Genomic DNA, 21007 nt, shown 5'->3' with positions numbered 1-21007 from the left:
GGAAGAGGGAGGAATGCAACCACACCTAGGTATGTCTATCTGGTTACCTGACAGTAACACAGATGAAACCCATACACATTGTTTGTGCACGATACATTCTCTTAAGCCTGCAAAGCACTGTGAACAGCTTTTTCTTTAAAATTAACAAGTATCTTCAATATTTTAAGTAGATCAGCTATTTTGAGCCATGTATTTTTATTTTTTAAATGTTAACAATATAATTACATGTGCATGTGTGATGCCGAATCTTGTAGTACTTCAGTAAGTACTGTATTGCAGTACATCAGTGATAGAAGATTACCAGTAGACTCGGCTAAGTCATTGCAGACAGCTGAACTGTGTTGTACCAGCTAAGCCACATGCTGGTTTTGATTGGATACAGCAAATTAGATATTAACGACCATAATAAAAAGCAAATGCCAGTGCTAGTAACAACAAAGAATTTTATTTGTTTGAAAATACATATACCATGTAGAATATATTTTTGTAATTTGACTCTCTGAACAACAGTACAGAGAAATTTACATAAAAATAAAATATGAATAAAATAATATAAAAAGTTTACCATGGTTGAGTTCTGTAGACATTAGCTTAAATATTAAAATCAGTATTACTAATAAATATAAGAATATACAGGTGTAACCTACCACTTTCTGCATTCTCGCTTATAATGCTGCATTAAAATGTCTATCAAACTTTTCAATATTTTCCAAAATTGACTTTTGCAAAAAAAGTTGGTTACACAGCTGACTGTGTTAGTATAAGCACAGTATACATTTATAAATACATAAATAGGACAAACAAATTATATTCACACACACACATGGTATGTATAGCATTATTACAAGACCAAATCAGCAACACATGAAATGTGGGATCCACTAAAGGACACAAAGCACCTCAAAGCTAAATCTAGTCTACAAGTTTATTTACTAGTAATTCCACATGAAGGTTTCAGGATTTTTGCATATATTTGGGTCAGCGTGTGATCTATGAGAGAACAGCAGGAGGTCCTGTTTTAAATTTATTGAGACTCAGATTTCTTATGCAATATTAAGGAAAAATGTAAGTTAGTTGACAAGGGTGCATACAATTTCAAGTCTCTAAAGTTATGTCAAGGTATGTCGTATTTCGCATCTATAAATGTTTGAAAATAGCAAAATGACTTTCACATTAGAACAACTGGTATCGTAGGGAATCTCCGGCAAAGTTACTGCCCTGCATATGAGACCACATGGATCAATAGGAAGCTGAAGCCAAGCTCATGGCACAGCCCCACTAAACTCCTCAAGGAAAGGAACATATGGGTCATTGTTTATTTATGTGACATTTTTTCAAGATTGAGTGTACTGTTTTTTTCTCCATTTTCTTAGTCCATTACTGTCCAACAACTTCCATTAAGAGGGTTGCATTTCTTTTATAACTATGTGTTAAAAAATAATGTGATCTAACTAGGTTTATGGGGCTTTTAGGGAAGTTCAAATTCACAAAAAGGTGGAGGGATGCCATAGTCCCAGACCACCAGCTGGACAGCCCTGCCTTAGGTGGTTACCATTCCTATAGCCCCAGACTATATTCATAATATCATGTCGGGCTTATAGGATTCATGTAAAGGCGTCAATTTGGAAGCTTTTATTTTTTTAATAGAAAAACAATTGATTTCTGATATAGAAGTTCACATCTAGCAGTTTCTGAAGACTATTGGAAAAAACAAAATTAGATATATAACAGCTGTCTATGTACTCCCTTTTGTGGGACTTATTTAAATGAGATTCAAGTCTGGGTGGAGAAAAACCGAGTATGCTTGGTAAGAAGATTAGTCATTGCAATGCACTGTGTTCCGCTGCTCCCTCCCATGCTCCTTGAGACACACTCCTGGAGGTCTGCTCTGCTCTGTTTTTGGGCAGAGGTGCGTTATATATAATAATATTACATATGGAGCTGTTCTGCTCCAAAGCACTGGGGCTTTATGTACTTTAGTTGTTCTTTCCCACTAATGGATTCTAGTAAGCAAACTTATGGTTATTAAAGAATCAAAGCCTTGTGACCACAACAGCACAGGCAGTACTGTGTTGCTGCCACTTGTGAACTACAGAAATAATGATACAAGGTCATGTTATACTGTTTTGGTCTTGGTTAAACAGAACTCAACAAACGGTGGCACATTTTTATAGAAGATTATTCAGATTCTCAACACTCTCTAAAAGAATAGCACTCTAGAAAACATTAATCATTACCACTTTGAAATGTTTCACATAATACCAAGAAAATATATAGTATTTATTTTGTTGCATCTTCAGAACACTTACACTGAGGTATTGTAGAATGCTTTCTAGGGAAATAGTGTATTCATCTTCTCAGTCATGTTGTTTTACAGTCAATGGTTTCTGCATAACACAGATCTGTCCTATTTCACAGCTCCATGTCTTCTCATACTTAGTAGTTCCCTGGCATTATAGAGGAAAAGCACTGTACTTGTATGTAAAGTGATCAGAGTGCCCTGTTATGTAATGTGCACCATTCACTTATCAGAAGCAACTCACCTATACAACATCAAATAATTGAAAAAGCTCGTAAAAATGTATTCGATGGAACTACTGTCCTATTTTACACCTTACTCTATTAACAAATCTTTATTTAGGATGGAAAAAGTAATTTTTGGGTCATTAAATTCTGTGTTTTCCTAAGAAAATAGAAATGTTGTAGTCATTCCCTATTATATTTAGACAGGATCATTTCTTACTTCAGGAATTAGTGATTACTTCGGGAATCAGTTGGAAAAAATACATAAAGTGACACTTTGTTGTGGAGTTGACAAAACCCCATCCCTCATTAGCATAAGAAGAGGTGGAAGTGACAAAACATATCTCAAATATTACACAATTAGGAAATGTATAAATGTTGTCTACAGAACAATCTGTGTGCAAGGTGTCTTTTTGCATGTAAGTAGGCTCCATATATAGTCGTTAGCATTTCGCAAAACAGCCACAAGATTGTGCCAAATAATGATGTGATTAACATTATGTCCTATAAACTATAAGCAACTAATAAAAAAATGTCAAAAGAAAATACCTAGATATTGTAGGCATAACTTACAAACAGGATATAAGTGCTTATGATATTTAGCAAACTTATATAGCTTCTAATCCTACTGTTGTTGAATTGTTCTAGCTGCTTAGAGCAATGATGAACATGTTTGCACTTAGCTTTTGCATTGCTTTATTAAATAGGCTTGAATATGTTTGGACAGGTTCATGTTGGCATGACTAATTATATGACATAGCATTACGGAGGTTTGTGAATCATGGTCTGAGTAAATACCTGCATGATTCATTCTATAATTTCTGCTAGTTTACATCACAATCTGCAGTTAATGAGTAACCCTGAATACAAGGTGACCTGGAGAAGCTGCAATGTGGTAACTGTGTAAATCTAATCAGTCGATCATGTGGCAGCATCTCAATGCATAAAAGCATGCATACATGGTCAAGAGGCTCAGATGTTGTTCAGACCAAAGACCAGAATGAGGATGAAATGTGATCTAAGGGACTTTGACTGTGAAATGATTGCTGTGCCAGTCGGGGTGATTTTGATCATCTCAGAAACTACTGGGATTTTCACACACAACAGTCTTTAGAGCACAAAACAAAAGCATCCAGTGAGTGGAAGTTCTTGTTAATGAGACAAGTCCAGAGGTCAATGACCAGACTGGTTCAATCTGATAGGAAGATGACAGTAACTCAAATAGCCATGTGTTACATCAGTGGTATGCTGAAGAGCATCTCTGAATGCACAGAGAAGTGGATGGGCTACAGCAGCAGAAGAGCACAACAGGTTTTACTCCTATCATCTAGTAGCAGAAAACTGGGCAGTTTAAGGGAAAACATTTTCTGGTCTGATGAATCTCGATTTCTGCTGCAACATATAGATTGTAGGGGCAGAATCTGGTGTAAACAACATGAATTCATCCTGCTTTGTGTCAACGGTGCAGGCTGGTGGTGGTGTAAAGGTGTGCGGAATGTTTTCTTGGCAAAAACTGGAACTTAGTACCAATTGTGCATTGTTTAAATGCCACAGTTACCTGAGTATTGTAGTTGACCATGTGCATTCCTTTATCACCACAGCCTACCCATCTTTTAATGGCTACTTCCAGCAGGATAACGGGCCATGTGATTAAGCATATGTCATTTCAAGCTGGTTCCACGAACATGACAAAGAGTCCAGTATACTCCAATGGCCTCCACAGTCACCATATCTCAATCCAATAGACCACCTTTGGGATGTGGTGGAATGGAAGATTTGCAGCATAAATGTGACACAACAAATTTGCAGCAACTGTGCGATGCTATCATGTCAACAAGGACCAGAATGTCTTAGGAATGTTTCCAGCACCTTGTTGAATCCATGTCACAAAGACTTCAGGCTGTTTTAGGGTAAAGGACGGTCCTACCAGTACTAAAAAGTTATACCTAATCAAGTGGCCACTAAGTGTATATCAATATTGTATATAAAATACAGTTCAATACGGGTGATTTATAAAATTGCAAAAATGCAACCCCTCTAGGGCAAATATAATTTGCTCTGCTCCTATTTGTATGCATATCTTTGTGATATTATGCAACGTGTAGATTTTACACTAGGCGATGTCCGCAGAGGTGAAGAATGTTGCACATTCTGATGAGAAACCTTGCTGAGTTCAGGCTAGACCAACAAACTCCTAGTTAAATACCAACATGCAAAACTGTTTACCCTAGTGAGACAGTGGCGCACGCAGGGGGAGTTTCTGGTTCTCCAGAAACCCCTCCCCTCCGTGGTGGTGCTGTATTGTAGTACAATACAGGACCACCGCAGACGCTTCTTTGACAGCTCCGTGGCTGCTGTTCAGTGCAGTGCCGCCGAAATGGAGCTGCTGCGCATGCGCGGCCTCATGCGCAGCAGCTCTGTTTTTTCTTAAAAATCCTGCGTGCGCCCCTGTGAGATATTGTTTTCAAAAGAAACATATTGTAATATCTCCTACAAGATGGTAGAAACCAGAACTTGTTTTATATTTTCAATAAACAAAAGTGACACATATAATAAAGACAGCCCAGATGTTCCTTCACTTCCAAGAATGATTTAAGGTGTAAATGAGGCTGGAAGCAGTATTTTAGAAAAAACCCCATAAAAGTTTAAATTAATGAAGGCAATGGATTCAAAGTGTTAGTAGGCCAGACATTGAAATGATGCTTTCATTCTTTCCACCATGCGCATTTCTAGCCAGACCTGTGGTCGTGCACCTATGCATGTATATAGCGGACAAAAAGTTGCATTGGCGCAAATAGAAAAGTTTTGTGGACTGCATTTTGTGCACTTTTAGAAATGACCTTTCATATCCACACATCTGTACAAACTGACATGTACTATAGTTACAATTTTACATTCTCTGCTGGAGTTAGAAAGTTTGGTGAATGCAGAGTATCGTGTTGGGGCAAGTCACTTGTGTGGATACAAAATGAGATATTTGAGAGTATTAGGACATATTTAATTTAAAGCTGCATTATCAACATCTGAAAACATTTTACTACCAAGTTCCTCTCCCTAGTCGAATCCCTGTGAAAAGTGTGTGCATGTAGCAGGTCCATTCCTCCTATAGCCCTGACCAAAAGATTGCAATTTGTGATTGGTCCTCCCACTCACATTTCCTGATTAAGGCTGGGTACACACTACAGAAGATATCTCCTGATGCAATATCATTAATGATTTTACCAACGACTGAAAGTCCTGATCAGCATGCCGGACATGTGTATACACTGTAAACGTTTTACAAGATTTACCCTCAGATCTGTACTCATCTGTCATAACCATCAGCTGAAAAGATTGTGAATCTGCAAACTCTATGGAAATCTGCCTACACTGCTGGTTGTGAGTGCAAACACGCTGCAGAATTGGAACAAAATCGTTAGATCGTTTATAGAGATTTTTAGTCCGTTTATAAAATCAAATGAAACGAAACGATGTGCTTTGGAGAGATAATCGTTGATCATGGGAGCGTACACACTGATGTGATAGCAGGGCCAAACGGGGGTTTATCCCGAGATCGGACCGATAATCAGGTGAAAAACCTGTAGTGTGTACTCAGCCTAACTGCGGTAATGACATTTCACTCACAGCAGATGGCAGCAACCATTCAAACCTTTACATATGTTATACAGTGTCTGAAAATTGTAGTTGTCTATTTTTGAACAATTGTTTGATAATCCAGCAGGCTTCTAAAGCCTCTACTTTGTGGTGAGTTTCATCTTTATAAAGTCAATGCATTTTCTGTAATGAAACTGTATCTTGCGATGCTTTGCCATTGAACAATGCCATTCCCCATTGCAGAGTATTTGGAGTAACTGTGATCTAGAGAACTGTTTTGCCGTATTGCATAGTTGCTCTAATGCTCAGTGTTTTTTGATATTTGGGAATTAAATTAATTTTTGGAGTCTGGACAAACAATTACAAAAATGTTGTGCAGAGTTTCTGTAGATGCAACAAAATAATCACCTAAAATGATAACGTATAGATAAAGGCAATACATTTAGTAAATGTTTTGTGATCCAGTCATAAAAACAAAGATTTGCTTGGAAAAATAACACCACTTTGTGTTTTCTTCTCTTCACACAAACATAATCCTCAGAGCACATTTACTAGATATGTCTGCAACACTTAAGAGATAAAATGATTCACACACCGACTTTTACAAGGACACACAGAAATGTACAGGAAATAGAATAAATAAATAAATACTTTTAATCCTTGTCATAAGTTATTCAAAAACACTGATATTTGAGGACACAAATGTACTCTTTCAAACAGCCTAGGATAATTAGCGGACTATTATGTGGTAGAGTTACAGAACCATGATTACATATTTAACACCGATTACGCTAAGTTGCTTTGCTTCAAGGACCCTGAAGTCAAAATCCAAAATGTCATACTCAACAGAATTTTCTATAAAAGTATGATGTAGCCAAGAAACAGTAATTACAGCTACTGAACAAGTTAGCTGATGTCACAGACCAATATGTAGGCTCCATAAATATATAGTGGTGAGAGTGGTCAGTCCCTCCTGCAAGTGTCCTATTATGCCTAAGGATACATCACATTCAGAAAAACAAAATGAAAACAATTTAAGACAAATTGGTGAGATTGTTCCCAGGCTAGGCTTACTATCATTCAGTTAATGGCCATAAATCCTCACTTGGAACAACTTCGGCAAATCTTCTTGCTGCACCTGTTAGAAGATGCCCAACAGACCCTTTAACTGGTATTCTGATTACAGAGGAAAGTAAAATTTTACAGTACAAAAGAAATAACTGATATGTTTCCTTTATGAGAGATGGAATGATGTTTAAAAGCACGTAAAGATGTATGCATACTGTAATACACGACGGCTGTTTTCTCACCTTATTTAAAGTTTTTTATGATTATTCAAGGGAAGCTGCCATAAAATGTATTTGTTTTTTTGTTTCTGCTGAGTAGTCTGTTGTGATATCATATACACATCGGTTTTATCTATGTATAATGTCACTAGCATGAAATATATTACCGCTACTTTAAAGTTGTTAATGTGTATGTTCTGAGTTCCATTAAATGCGGAACTGTAAAGTGCTCAGAACAAATGCATTCTGTGGGCAATATGTACTATAGCAAAACTGGCACAGAGGATATACTGCATCAAATGCTACATAAATTGATCTGAGTCATCCTCATTAACACAAGTGCCTAGCTATACTGCTGCCTGAGGTAGCAGCGGAAGTGAAGCTGCACAAAGTTACAAAAATGTCATGTAAATGATAAAATACAATTAGAACCACATTAATCATTGTTATAACTGTTTTTAGGTATTTATTTACATGTTGTTGCTCCTGAAATCAGGCAGGCGGCTGCCTCTATAGGGCAAAATAGGTAAGTGCAGGGAGGATTATGGGTGCCGGGAATTATCTCACTAGATTAATTAGGAAGAGAATCGGTGGCACTGCCGTTTTGAGTACTACACAAGTGCTAGCACTAGCTACTTTTTTCCCCACAAAAAAGTGTCTTTTCCAAATCAATACATATTTATAATGTGTGCTATGTATAGTGTATGTAGTATTTATAGAGTATATATACATTAAATCTGAATATTTTGGTAAAAAGTGAAGTTGGAATCCACTCTGTCAAAATTCTGCAATTTCCACTGGGACACTTAATTAAACGTAAAGTTTTTCAATAACATGTTTAATAATCACTTTTGAACATCAACTCTAAAATTGTCATTTAGATTTAGGGCCATTAAAATGAAAGCATCGTATTTAATGTATGGCTTATGTGTGAATTGCCGCTTCAAATAATCCTTGCTTTAGTTAAGCCATACTGCAGCTGATTCTGTACTGTAATATAAACAGGAAAAGGAGGAAAAAGGTCAGGCTTGATCTTATCCACATAAAACTGAACAATACAACCCTCTTGTATTATAACTTAACTACTCCCTTCTTGCCAAACTGCATCTCATGTCACCGAGATCTGCAGGGCGCTGGTGATTTCAATCTTTCAGTGCTGTATGGTCTGTAAAGCATTTTGCAACTGGCTCCTTTATTTTCAGCAACTAATTAGTGTTTTTTGATAACCACAATCATTCCCAAACTGTATATTTAGAAACATAAATCAATGTAAACCAATAAATTCAATAAAAAATAAATAATTTCAATATATATATATATATTCTCTGCTAAATTCCAATAGATTGTGCCTATAAATCTTCCCTGCAATGATAAAGCTGAGCAGCCAAATAATAGTAAGTAATATTGTAAATAGCTGCAAATGCTGTAACTCCAGACAGGCAGAACACAAGCCCCTCCTGGGGGATTTGCATACAGTGATAAGCAGCTGGTCCCAGCAGACAGGGAACTCACCTAATAATGGCAACATCACTGATGAGGGAAACATAAAACAATGTACTCTGTTTGTGCTAATATGTGTTTTGTAAAGAGTTTTGTATTTATGGCCTTTGCAAACCCCTTGCTTATAGTGTGTTTAAATGCACCAGATGTCATCTCATTCACTAGTGAGTTCACACTCACCAACATTTGCAGACAAAACCTAAAATCAGCAAGAAGAGCAATCCTGTGTTGAGGTCTTTGGTTTAACAATAAACTAACAAGGCCAAATGGAAAAAAAAGCTAAATAAGGAAAACAAAGGGAAACCCTTTCTTGTAGTAGCTGTTTCCTCTGCTACTAGAACTGGCTTCAGTTTCTGGCACTTACTTAGGTAAATAATCTGGAGAATGAGATAATGTATAACCCTTTCACTTCTGTTTGGACCTGATTGCATTGCTGAAAAAATGATTTCCAGGGCTCCATGGCAGTGGAAGTTTTCAGGTATGGTGGATGTGGCTGTGCTTCTCCCTCTGGTGGCCCCTTTATTTGTTCTCAATCAGTGTCTGGACCTTATAGACAAGATCCCGGGCAAGCTTCTGGATATGCTTTATGTTGTGCCTCTCTGCCATTTCTGAAACACAGAACACAGCTAAAAGGGACAGCAAAGGCAGAGGAAGGAAGACATGTTGGCATACACATAATAAACAACACTCTGAGTTATGTTCACTGTAAATGGATTAAGTAAATGATCTAAAAAGGAGCAGTCTTTTCAATGATGCAGACTTTCCACAACTAGTGGAACTGCAAGGGACCTATGCCCCATAGCTCTACCCTGAAGAGATATGAAAATAGGAACGAGGTGCATTAATCTTCTGGTGAACAAAATACAACCAGCTATAGACATTTTGGCATTTGTTAAAATACTTGTGAGTATTGTAACTGCTTTTCTCTGTTGATGACTATTTGGCAAGCATTCCCTATGCATACACTTTAAAGTGAACACACCACCATGCAGTGCACCGCAGGTGAATGTACTAATATATCTGCAAAGGCTCTCTATCAGTCTATACAATCAGTGGTGACAATGCTGAGACCATGTCACTAGACACCTCCTGAAGTTTATGGCCTGTACTGTAATATCCACAGTTTCTGTAGATGTGCGCAGGGTCGATTTAATAAAGGGACATTTGCCCTGGGTCCTTACTATTTCCTAGTAATCAAGCCAGGATTGCAGAAGCCGTAAAAGAGATTCTATCTCAGCCCATGGTGAAGAAATTACTGGTTTTAATTTGGGAAGTTGCTTCTTTTATGCTTGTTACTTGCCCTAAGAACTACAGGGTTATATACATTAAAATGAATATGTAAAAAAATAAAATAAAAAATTACTCATCCTAGCAGTCTTATATAGCCTCACAAAGCCTATCAATAGCCCATATGCAAAATGTAAACCCATCTAAACTATAACATTGTACCTAATATAAGACTATGCCAAACTTGAAGCCTAAATCCTAAAAGTAAACCTAGTTGAAGCTCTAACTCTTTTTAGAGTCCTAACAGAGCTCTGATCTTGCCTAACCAAATTCTAAGCTTTTCTGAGAACATTTGTGACTCTACTTTTGGGATACAGTAGCAAGTTATCCCCCATGTTTTGTTGCTTAATAATGTTCTATTTGCCCTGGACCAATGATGCCTTAAAAAGGCACTGAATGTGAGACTTACATTAACACATTTCAAAAATTGACCTAACCGTTTGGTTTTTTGGAACTCAGTACAGGATTTTTTCTTATAGTGACTTGTATTTTCTACAACAAGTGGACAACATGAGCATGTTTTTTCATGATTTCTAGGCATTAGAGTCTAATGTCTTATAGTTGTGCTTAGTCCATTGTCAATGACACTCAGAATGTTACATATTTCATTGAATTCTCAATGTATTCCATAAAAGAGTTTTTTTAAAAGCTAATAAAAATAGTTATATTTTTCCTTTGAAAGCCAGATGACAAAGACATCAATAACTGTTGGGAAGCACTTACCATTAAAGAACTTTATTATATCAGTAAAATCCATATTGTTTTCCAGGATAATGTCACGATAAATTTCCACCAGTGCCAAGGCAATGAAGAGGACAAAGTGAGAGGATGACACCTGCTTAGCAGCCCAGATTGTTTCCCATACTGAGAACACATCATCATACACCAGTTCTGTTAAACAGAGTGACGGGTTATAGATAACAACAAAAACTACCATGTTTCAGTAAAACAGTATTATTACGCTGTTCTTTTACTACACAAACACATTTACAGCTTGCTGGATAAAGCTTGCTGGATAATAATCCAACCAATTTCCACTGGATTATTATCAGGCACTGGGGCTTTTGTGAGGTTTGTTGCTATCTATAGTTGTGGCAGTTGGGGTTAGAATATTATTTCTGACAACCATGTAAAACAATTTAAAACAGAGGCCCAGCCAAGTAATGCATAGGAATAAAATACATAAACATTGTTGGCAGTGGGTGAAATGCTGTAGGAAAAATGTAACTTAAGGAGAATATCAATTTAAATAATGTTTTCAATGATTTTTTAAAAAAAATTGCAAAGAAAATGCCATTACATAAAGTGAATTGTATCAATTTAGAGCGTTAGCTAGTTTGTGCATAAATCTCTGCTCATATTGTCCTGTTTTGAATATGTTTCAATTGCCCATATTTGCATAATGGGACATTCAGGAAATGAAAAGTATAGGAAATCACTGAACACTACTCTTAACTTCAATTATGATTGTGCCTTTTCAACATTCAGCAGTGTTGTAGTGCCTCCTTTTTAAGACACCCACAATAATCACATATTGCAGTTACAGTTGCCAATATGTTTTTTCCCAAGGAACTCCGTACTTACGTGATCTATTCACAGAGGCTTAACTAGAACTTTGGGGGTCCCATAGCAAAATTTTGAAGTGTCCACCAAGATTTCTAGGTACGACACACTTTCATCGCTCAACTGACTTACATTACAGAGATGTTGACAACCTCCTCTTCTTCTGCTGCATTTCACTTCCTGCTCATGATGGAAAATAACTAATTATGGAGCCTCAGGATGCTGGTTTGTATTCACTGCATTCTGGCGCTTCAAATCCCTTGCAGTGTCAGCAGTCATAGAGCTCCCTGCTGGCCGTAGACTGGGAGAAAGGCCTTTGAACAGCATGGGTGGCAGATACATGGGGTCCTGACAGGCCCCCTTAGACATTGCGCCGTGTAGCAGCTGCTACCCATGCTACCCTGGGAGTTACACCATTGACCATTTATCTGCCTATAACTGGCAGTGTAAATGACAATCTCCTGTCCTACGAGCACTGATACGCTAAGTGTTGATTAAGCTTATCAGCACGAGTGTGACAGGAACTCTTGTGTTTAGGCTGCATTCTAGGCCTGATTCATTAAGGCACATAAATGACGATACATGACGTATTTTGTGCAAAGGACACTTACTACAGCCTACAATTTCAGGAGCAGAACGGGGAGGATAATGGGTTTTGGCACATAGTCAATGTACAGTAAAGGTGTGCCAAGCTCGAGCGAACATAGCAGTGTCCGATCCAAGCTTTGGGCATATTAAGGTACGTGTATTTCTGCCGTATCACTTGTACAGGTTTGGTGTAAGTGTCAATTACTAGTGATGACAGTCAGACATGTAAGCTAAAACATGTGTTTACAATCATTAGCTACTGTAAAAATTATTTATTTTATGTACAGTAAACATTAATAAAATCCTAATAAATTTATTTTATGGAAAATTAAAAACTTTATATTTTTTATGTTTTGTCATTAATTACTGTATTGTTAACAGGTGACATTTATTGAATAGTTTTCTATCTTTCTGTATGTTGTTTTGGGACACTATATTCCACATATGTATTGGACGTATCTTGCAGTCTATTGTCTGTTAGAGCAGAGCAGAGCAGACATATTCATAAACAGACGTATCTTTACATCCGTTCCTTGTTGAGTACAGACGTGCGTATGCAGATTTATATGCTTTTCCAAAAAATGCACAATATATTCGTTTTGCATGTCTTAATGAATCAGGCCCTTTATGTGTAGGCAATTGGAGGATATGATGCTTACGTTCAAAGTATACACTTTGCACAAGCTTATGGTTACACAAAATGCAGAATATAATACCAGACTCTCTAGGCCTACAGTCATACCTATTTTGAATAAGTAAGACTTAAAAACTGCCCACACTCAATTAGCAACTGCAATTTGAACAGTCAAAACTGGATGACCAGTTTTAGAGGATGTGGGCCCAAAACAACAGCATTCCTGATCAGCATTTGATTGGAATTGATCAAATGTTTTTTTGCATATATGATCGCAGAGAGCGGTACATTGTGGTATATGGCCTCATAGAAAAGAATAAACACAACAGTGTGGCAAAGGAATAATACAGCAACCCATGGCCTTGTACAAATAAGAGAGCATGTCAAGGCCTTGGACAAATAAGAGAGCAACCATGGCCTTAGACAAATAAGAGGGTATGTCATGGCCTTGGCCATTTATAAATGACAGAGGACAATTAAATAATAAATATACTACTCTACATTGTATACCTTTTGATGATTGCTCACCTCTTTTGAAGTCTAAAAGGAACCAGCGATAACAGAAGTAGAAGTGAGTGTAGTCACCATTTTGGTGCATGAGTTCAAAAAGCTCAGAATCCAAAATCTGATGGAAGAAAAGAGAAGGAAAATAAGATAAAGCCAACACACCGTAATACTGTACTACTTGCATAAACTTTAAATCTTAGACACACATTGCAATCAATTGAAATATTCAATTAATTATTGTAAGCCCCTGACATGACTTTGTATAGCTGAGACTGATACTTGTGCTAATACGCTTCACATTTGATTTACTTGTAAACAATATATCCTATTTACTGACAAGTGTAATGCCAATGCATGTGCACAAGGTTCCATAAATGCTCCTCTGTATGTAATATAGAAAAAGTCATCCCACTGAGGAGCTCTGCACAGTACACTGCAAGATTACTTTTTCCCGCATCTTCAGAGAATTAGACATGATGGCTCGTGCATCAGAAATATTTGCAAATTTCATTTTGTGGGAACAAGGTAAGTCATTTACATATTACACATATATTTAGGACAATAACGCAGTGCTCCCTCCTTATACCACCAGCTGTTTTCAGAAAATGACACGGAGAGTCATAGGGGAGAATTCAATTAGTCGCAAGGTGCCATCGGACATTGCCTCAATGTCTGACTGCACACATTGCCGTCTAATTCGGTACAGAATCTCCATTCACTTCATTCGCATCTCTATGGGATACAAGTGAATATGAGCAGAGATTTTAGTAAAATTTCAGACATGTCTCTTCAGACTGTTCCGGGGACACATCGCACCACCTCGCGCTGCCCCAAACAACTAATAAAGAAAGAAAATTAGAAGTTGCACCTGCAATTCTGACACATTACATATCTGGAAACAAAGCCTAATGCTGGGTACACACTACTGAAAATTTCTGCAGATGCAATATCGTTAACGATTTTACCAAGGACTGAAAAAAGAAAAGCCCTGATCAGCATGCCGATTCATGTGTACACACTGTACACATTTTACGATATTTACCTTCAGATCTGTGCCCTTTATCTGGCATAACCATCGGCTGAAAAGATCATGACACTGCCAGTCGTGAGTGTAAACACACTGCAGAATTGGAACGACATTGTTCCATCATTAAACCAAATTTTTAGTTTGTTTAAAAATCAAATTAAATTATATGATTTGCTTTGGAACGATAATTGCTCATCGTTGAAGTGTACACACTGATGTGATATCGAACTGAACGGTCATTTATCGCGTGATTGGCCTGATAATCGTCTAAAAACCCTGTAGTGTGTACCCAGCCTTAGTAACATACTGCAATGCTATGAATTTCGAGAGGTGTTTTTCTGTGGCTCAAATTTGCAAAAGAACACAACACAATTGCATGAAAATTATTAGGGATGTGCACCGGCGACTTTTGGTGTCTCGTGTTTTGGATCCGGATTTTCGCTATGTTTTGGGTTCGGATTTGTTTTGCAAAACACCTGCCGAAAGGTTTTGGTTCGGATTTAAGGTTTTGGATTCGGATTTTTTTTGAAAAAAAACTAAAAAGTGTAAAAATCAAGTTTTTGGGCTTATTTTCACTCCTACGCTATTATTAACCTCAATAACATTCAATAACAATCATTTCCACTAATTTTAAGGCTATTCTGAACACCTAACACCTCACAATATTTTTTTTTTTTAGTATAAAATGTTGCAACGAGGTATCTTTCTGGACTGCGTAGAGGAGTGTTCCCCACAATATAATTAAAAACCCATCAACTGGTCTGAATTACACCCAAAAATAGTATCTGGACTGCGTAGAGGACCGGCCACTGGCCGCCACAATATAATATATAGAAAACCTTAAACAGGTCTGCATTACACCCAAAAATAGTATCTGGACTGCGTAGAGTAGTGGGCACTGGGCACCACAATAAAAAATATATAGAAAACCTTCAACAGGTCTGAATTACACCCAAAAATAGTATCTGGACTGCGTAGAGTAGTGGGCACTGGGCACCACAATAAAATATATAGAAAACCTTCAACAGGTCTGCATTACACCCAAAAATAGTATCTGGACTGCGTAGAGTAGTGGGCACTGGGCACCACAATAAAAAATATATAGAAAACCTTCAACAGGTCTGAATTACACCCAAAAATAGTATCTGGACTGCGTAGAGGACTGGCCACTGGCCACCACAATATAATATATAGAAAACCTTCAACAGGTCTGCATTACACCCAAAAATAGTATCTGGACTGCGTAGAGGACTGGCCACTGGCCACCACAGTATAATATATAGAAAACCTTCAACAGGTCTGCATTACACCCAAAAATAGTATCTGGACTGCGTAAAGGGACTGGCCACTGGCCACCACAATATAATATATAGAAAACCTTCAACAGGTCTGCATTACACCCAAAAATAGTATCTGGACTGCGTAGAGGACTGGCCACTGGCCACCACAATATAATATATAGAAAACCTTCAACAGGTCTGCATTACACCCAAAATAGTATCTGGACTGCATAGAGTAGTGGGCACTGGGCACCACAATAAAAAATATATAGAAAACCTTCAAGAGGTCTGAATTACACCCAAAAATAGTATCTGGACTGCGTAGAGTAGTGGGCACTGGGCACCACAATAAAATATATAGAAAACCTTCAAGAGGTCTGAATTACACCCAAAAATAGTATCTGGACTGCGTAGAGTAGTGGGCACTGGGCACCACAATAAAAAATATATAGAAAACCTTCAACAGGTCTGAATTACACTGCACATACGGCTACTCCTCCATCCTCTCCATCATATACATGTTGGAGTTTCAGCGTGTCAAAACCTCTTGCCCCACAACACTGAATGTACTTTATCTATGATACGCATCTATCTTTCTTGACTGCGTAGTGTGGTGGCCCCAGTACACAATTTGGTACCGAGGCCACAATATAATTAAAAAACCCTCCACGGGTCAGAATTCCACCAAAAAAGGGTATGGACTGCGTAGTGTGGTGTGCCCGGAACACAATTTTTTACAGCGCCAACAATATAATTTAAAAATTGGGCATCAACTGTCACCGTTGTTTAATATCTGATACACCTAAATATGGACTGCACAGTGGAGTGGCCCCGGTAGTAAATTTGGTGTCGGGGCCACAATACCTCCTCCAACTTCCAAGTGTAGTGTTTATAAAGACAGACAGCGTCGAAGTGTTATTCGTTGACTTTCTTAACCCTAAAATTGTCCCTGTTGCAAATATTCGTGCAATGGAGAGTTACTTTTTCATTGAAAGACTCAAGCTTTCAAGTGTAGTGTTTATAAAATATAAACAACAATACAGTAGTTTTAGAGCACGTCAATCCCTCTTGTTTTAAATTATGACAGGGCATTTTACTTTTGATTTAATTTCCTGAATTTGTTTAAATTTGGTTTTACTTTTTGAACATGGCAAACGACTGTTGATTGGTCATATAATGCAAAAAAAAAAGTTCCAAGATGGAATTGTCCTTGGGCCCTCCCTCCCACCCACCCTTATGTTGTTGAAATAGGACATGCACACTTTAACAAACCAATCATTTCAGCGACAGGGCCTACCAAACAACTTTGGCTGAAATGATTGGTTTGTTTGGGCCCCCACACCAATAAAACAATTCATCTCTCCCTATACAAGCTAAACAGGCTCTACTGAGGAAAGATGTCGTCCTCATCCTCAACCTCTGATTCCTCTCCCCCTACAGTGTGTACTTCCTCCTCCTCACACATTATCAATTCGTCCCCGCTGGACTCCACAACCACAGGTCCCTCTGTACTGTCTGGAGGGCAGTGCTGTACTTCATTGAGGAATTGATTATTCATTTTTATAAACATCATTTTTTCAACGTTGTGAGGAAGCAACTTCCTTCGCCGCTCACTGACCAGGTTCAACAGCTGCACTAAAAACTCTTTCCGAGTACACACTGGAGGGGGGACAACTCAGTTAAAAAATAGAGCCATTTTGTACAGGGGCTTCCAAACTGCCTTTTGAAATTCTACCACGTCACTACCTCTAGTTAATTTAGATTGCAAGGCTTGTAAATATAAATACTTTGAAGATAAAAAAAGCAGGCTGCACAGACTGTGGAGCTAGAAAGTGTAATTAAATGGACCATGTTATTTTGGTGGCTATCTATGCCCCCCCCCCTGCCCTACACTTGTAGTTGAATATAAATAAAGCAGCCTGCATAGACTGTAGAACTAGAAATTCAAATATGCAAAGAAATGGACAAAGGCAGTTTGGTATCTGTCTGCATCAGATCCCCTCTCCACTAGGAGTAAAACAGAAAACTATTCAGCCGTTATATAATCTAGAATATAAATAGAAATTGAGAAAGGCAATTTGGTATCTGTCTGCATCATAAATATCAACATCCTCCTCAGCGCCAGCTACATGAATATCCTCCTCCCGGTGTACAACATTCACACCTTCATTAGCCAAATCTGTAACTGGACTGTGGGTGATCCTTCCAGCATATGCAGAGGGCGTGCTGCAAATGCTGGATGGAGTCACCTCTTCCCGTACAGTGATGGGAAGGTCAGGGTTCACAACCAACAACACCCTTGGACTCGCCTTGGGGATTTGTGATGTCATCTGTTTAGAAGGCAGAGTTCTTTGCTGTTTTGTTGTTGTTGCTGACAGCATAACTCTCTTAATTTTTTTGTAGGGGGGGAGGAGGAGGAGGGCTAAGATCCGTGTGTGAAGCTGGACCACTAGTCATGAACACGGGCCAGGGCCTAAGCCGTTCCTTGCCACTACGTGTCGTAAATGGCATATTGCCAACTTTACGTTTCTCCTCAGCTGATTTTAAGTTTCTCTTTTTGCTATTTTTTGAGAACTTGGGCTTTTTGGATTTTACATGCCCTGTACTAGGAGATTGGGCATCGGGCTTGCCAGACGACGTTGATGGCATTTCATCGTCTATGTCATGACTAGTGGCAGCAGCTTCAGCATTAGGAGGAAGTGGGTCTTGATCTTTCCCTACTTTATCCTCCAAATTTTGGTTTTCCATTATATGTAGCACAAGAGAGCGTACCCCTAAGCCACACACACTCGTCAAAGCCTTTAAAAATTATATGCGGCACAGGAGAGTAGCACTGGACTTATACTGCTGAATCAGTGAACTTTGTAATAGCAGTACCACTGGACTTATACACTGCTGAATCAGTGAACTTTGTAATAGCAGTACCACTGGACTTATACTGCTGAATCAGTGAACTTTGTAATAGCAGTACCACTGGACTTTTACTGCTGAATGTGTGAACTTGGTAATATTGCAGTACCAATGGGCTTATACTGCAGGGTTGGTTGTGCAAATTTTGTTGTAATAAAAAAAAATTAAATTCGTTTTTTGTATTTTTTTAAATAACTTTTTTTTATTTTTTTAAACACTTGGGAATATTGGGGAAATAACTATGCCCTTAGAGAAGCACAGAGCACAGGACACAGCACCACTGGACTGAACAGGACACAGCACAGGACCCAGCAGCACCACTGAACTCAGAAGGACAGAGCACAGGACACAGCACCACTGGACTGAGCACAGCACAGCACAGCACTGCACAGCACAGAACTGAACAGCACGAGATATAGCAGGACAGAGGACCACCTAACACACCCTCCCTCTACCCTGATCAATGCCCGAGTGAAGATGGCGGCGACTAGCGGGGAATTTATAGGATCCGAGTATCGCGAGATCCGACAGCGGGATTTTGACTCATAGCCTCGGTTTCAGATTTGAATTTGGCGCCAATACCCGGATCTGTCTCGGATCCGACTTGGATCGGCAACGTTCGGGTGGGCTCGGATTTCAGAAATCCGAGTGCGCTCATCTCTAAAAATTATACTTTTTATATGCTAGACTACCAGGTTTAAATCTAGCTTGAAAAGGGGCCTTTGTGACAAAAACGTATGCAATATGTAAGGAATTAGTCCACTACTAAAATATATTATTTATACAAAATGTTGTTGTTTTCTTCTCAAGAAATAGATCCGGAATCTGTTCTGCTGGCTAACACAGTACCACACTAACTGCAGTGTAAACGGCTCTAATACTGCCCTATCTATGAAAGTTTGATATAAAAGATCCACTATACCTGTATAAGAGACCTCATATTGGCAAAGTGTGTATCCATGGCACCTCCATGAGGAAAATTCTGGTTCATCCTTTTCATCAGCTCAGTAAAGCAGCTAAATGCCAGGGCCTCTGGAGGAGAGATATTTGAAGTCACTCATTGTTACCCATGAAAGACATTGATAGGTATATTTTGTAGGCCAATATCTTTCTATACACTACCATGTGTCAGTGGCAGAACCAAGTGTGGGGGGTGGTGCATCGGGGCAATCGCCCCCCTAGTAGGTGCGGCTGCCTGCAGCCGCACACTATATTCTTGTCCCTGTCGGCTGAGAGGCAGACAGAGATCCTGCCTGGCCGCAAAGAGGAAAAAAGGGGCGGGGCATTAAATCACCCCCCTAACAAAAAATCTAAGTCCACCCCTGTCATGAGTCTGAGTTTCTTATATGCTTACTTACAATGTGAACTCTAAAAGGGTATATATAAAATAAAAAAAAGCCTTAAATAATTATCCTAAAAAACAGCCTGTACAAATTATATTCAGCAGATTGACCTGATGAAGAATGCCTTACCATCATCTAGTATTACCAAGAGAGGAGCCAGCAGATCACACATTCCTTGCACGTAGCCAATCTCAATGTGCTGCCACACATAACTGAAAATTAAGCATAAACACCATCATCAGTATCACAAATTGTACAAGAAATGGTAGCATTCAGCTCAGAACAGATATTACAGTAAGTGGCCACTCCATTGTATGACTTACAGCTACACTTCTGTTTAAAATGTTTTAACAGGTGCTTTGTAAACAATAAAGTGTGCACAAACAATACTGCCAGCCAGGGTCGCTATCAGAGGGATTACCATTGAATGGGGGCCGGGCACAACGAGGAGGGCAGCCATGACCTGACTGCTGAGCCCCAATCACACAACAAGCATCAGAAGCGCAGAGGGGGGATGGGGAAGGGGGGCAGCTAAAGCATGCGCTGGACCCCCTTCTCTCAGGCACAGGGCTGTATCAAATGTGGCATCTGTCCCAGGGTCCCTGCCCCGTAACCTAAAGCGCCATCAACGTGACGTCACAACATCTTTTAGGTAGAGCTATATTTACCTTTGCTTACATTTCATAGTACATAATTTGTTTTGTATTATGAGCCCTACAATATACAGCACTGTGTAATATGTCACTGCTTTATAAATAAATAATAATAATGACATAAATATAAATTAACTTTAATCTTTAACCTGGAGTCCCATCTCATCAAGTCACCAATGTGAGAGGTTGTGTAGTTATTACAAAGTGGAGACTTGTTTTCTGCTTTCTGCAGAGAATGGTATTTATTTGCCCCACCCTATTATTTATCAAGGAGAGGGTCTGGTGCTATGTGTGCACTCTTAAAATGTTAAT

The 21007-nt window shown here is 38.6% G+C and overlaps 1 protein-coding gene across 1 annotated transcript in view; it reads right to left on the bottom strand.

Moving 5' to 3' along the window:
* Positions 1–426: 426 nt before the first annotated feature.
* The window catches only part of SGSM1 (small G protein signaling modulator 1), a 171203-nt gene continuing 150622 nt past the window's right edge, over positions 427–21007 (bottom strand). Inside the window, exons 21-25 of the mRNA XM_075214427.1 lie at positions 20172–20254; positions 19622–19731; positions 13504–13600; positions 10914–11081; positions 427–9511 (exon numbers count right to left, since the gene is read on the bottom strand). Coding sequence (XP_075070528.1) covers positions 9423–9511; positions 10914–11081; positions 13504–13600; positions 19622–19731; positions 20172–20254 — 547 coding nt within the window. The 3' untranslated portion in view covers positions 427–9422. The remainder of the gene's footprint in view (positions 9512–10913; positions 11082–13503; positions 13601–19621; positions 19732–20171; positions 20255–21007) is intronic.

The sequence above is a fragment of the Mixophyes fleayi genome, chromosome 1 (assembly GCF_038048845.1).
Source record: "Mixophyes fleayi isolate aMixFle1 chromosome 1, aMixFle1.hap1, whole genome shotgun sequence".
Lineage (NCBI taxonomy): Eukaryota > Metazoa > Chordata > Amphibia > Anura > Limnodynastidae > Mixophyes > Mixophyes fleayi.
This window is presented reverse-complemented; position numbering and strand designations above follow the sequence as displayed.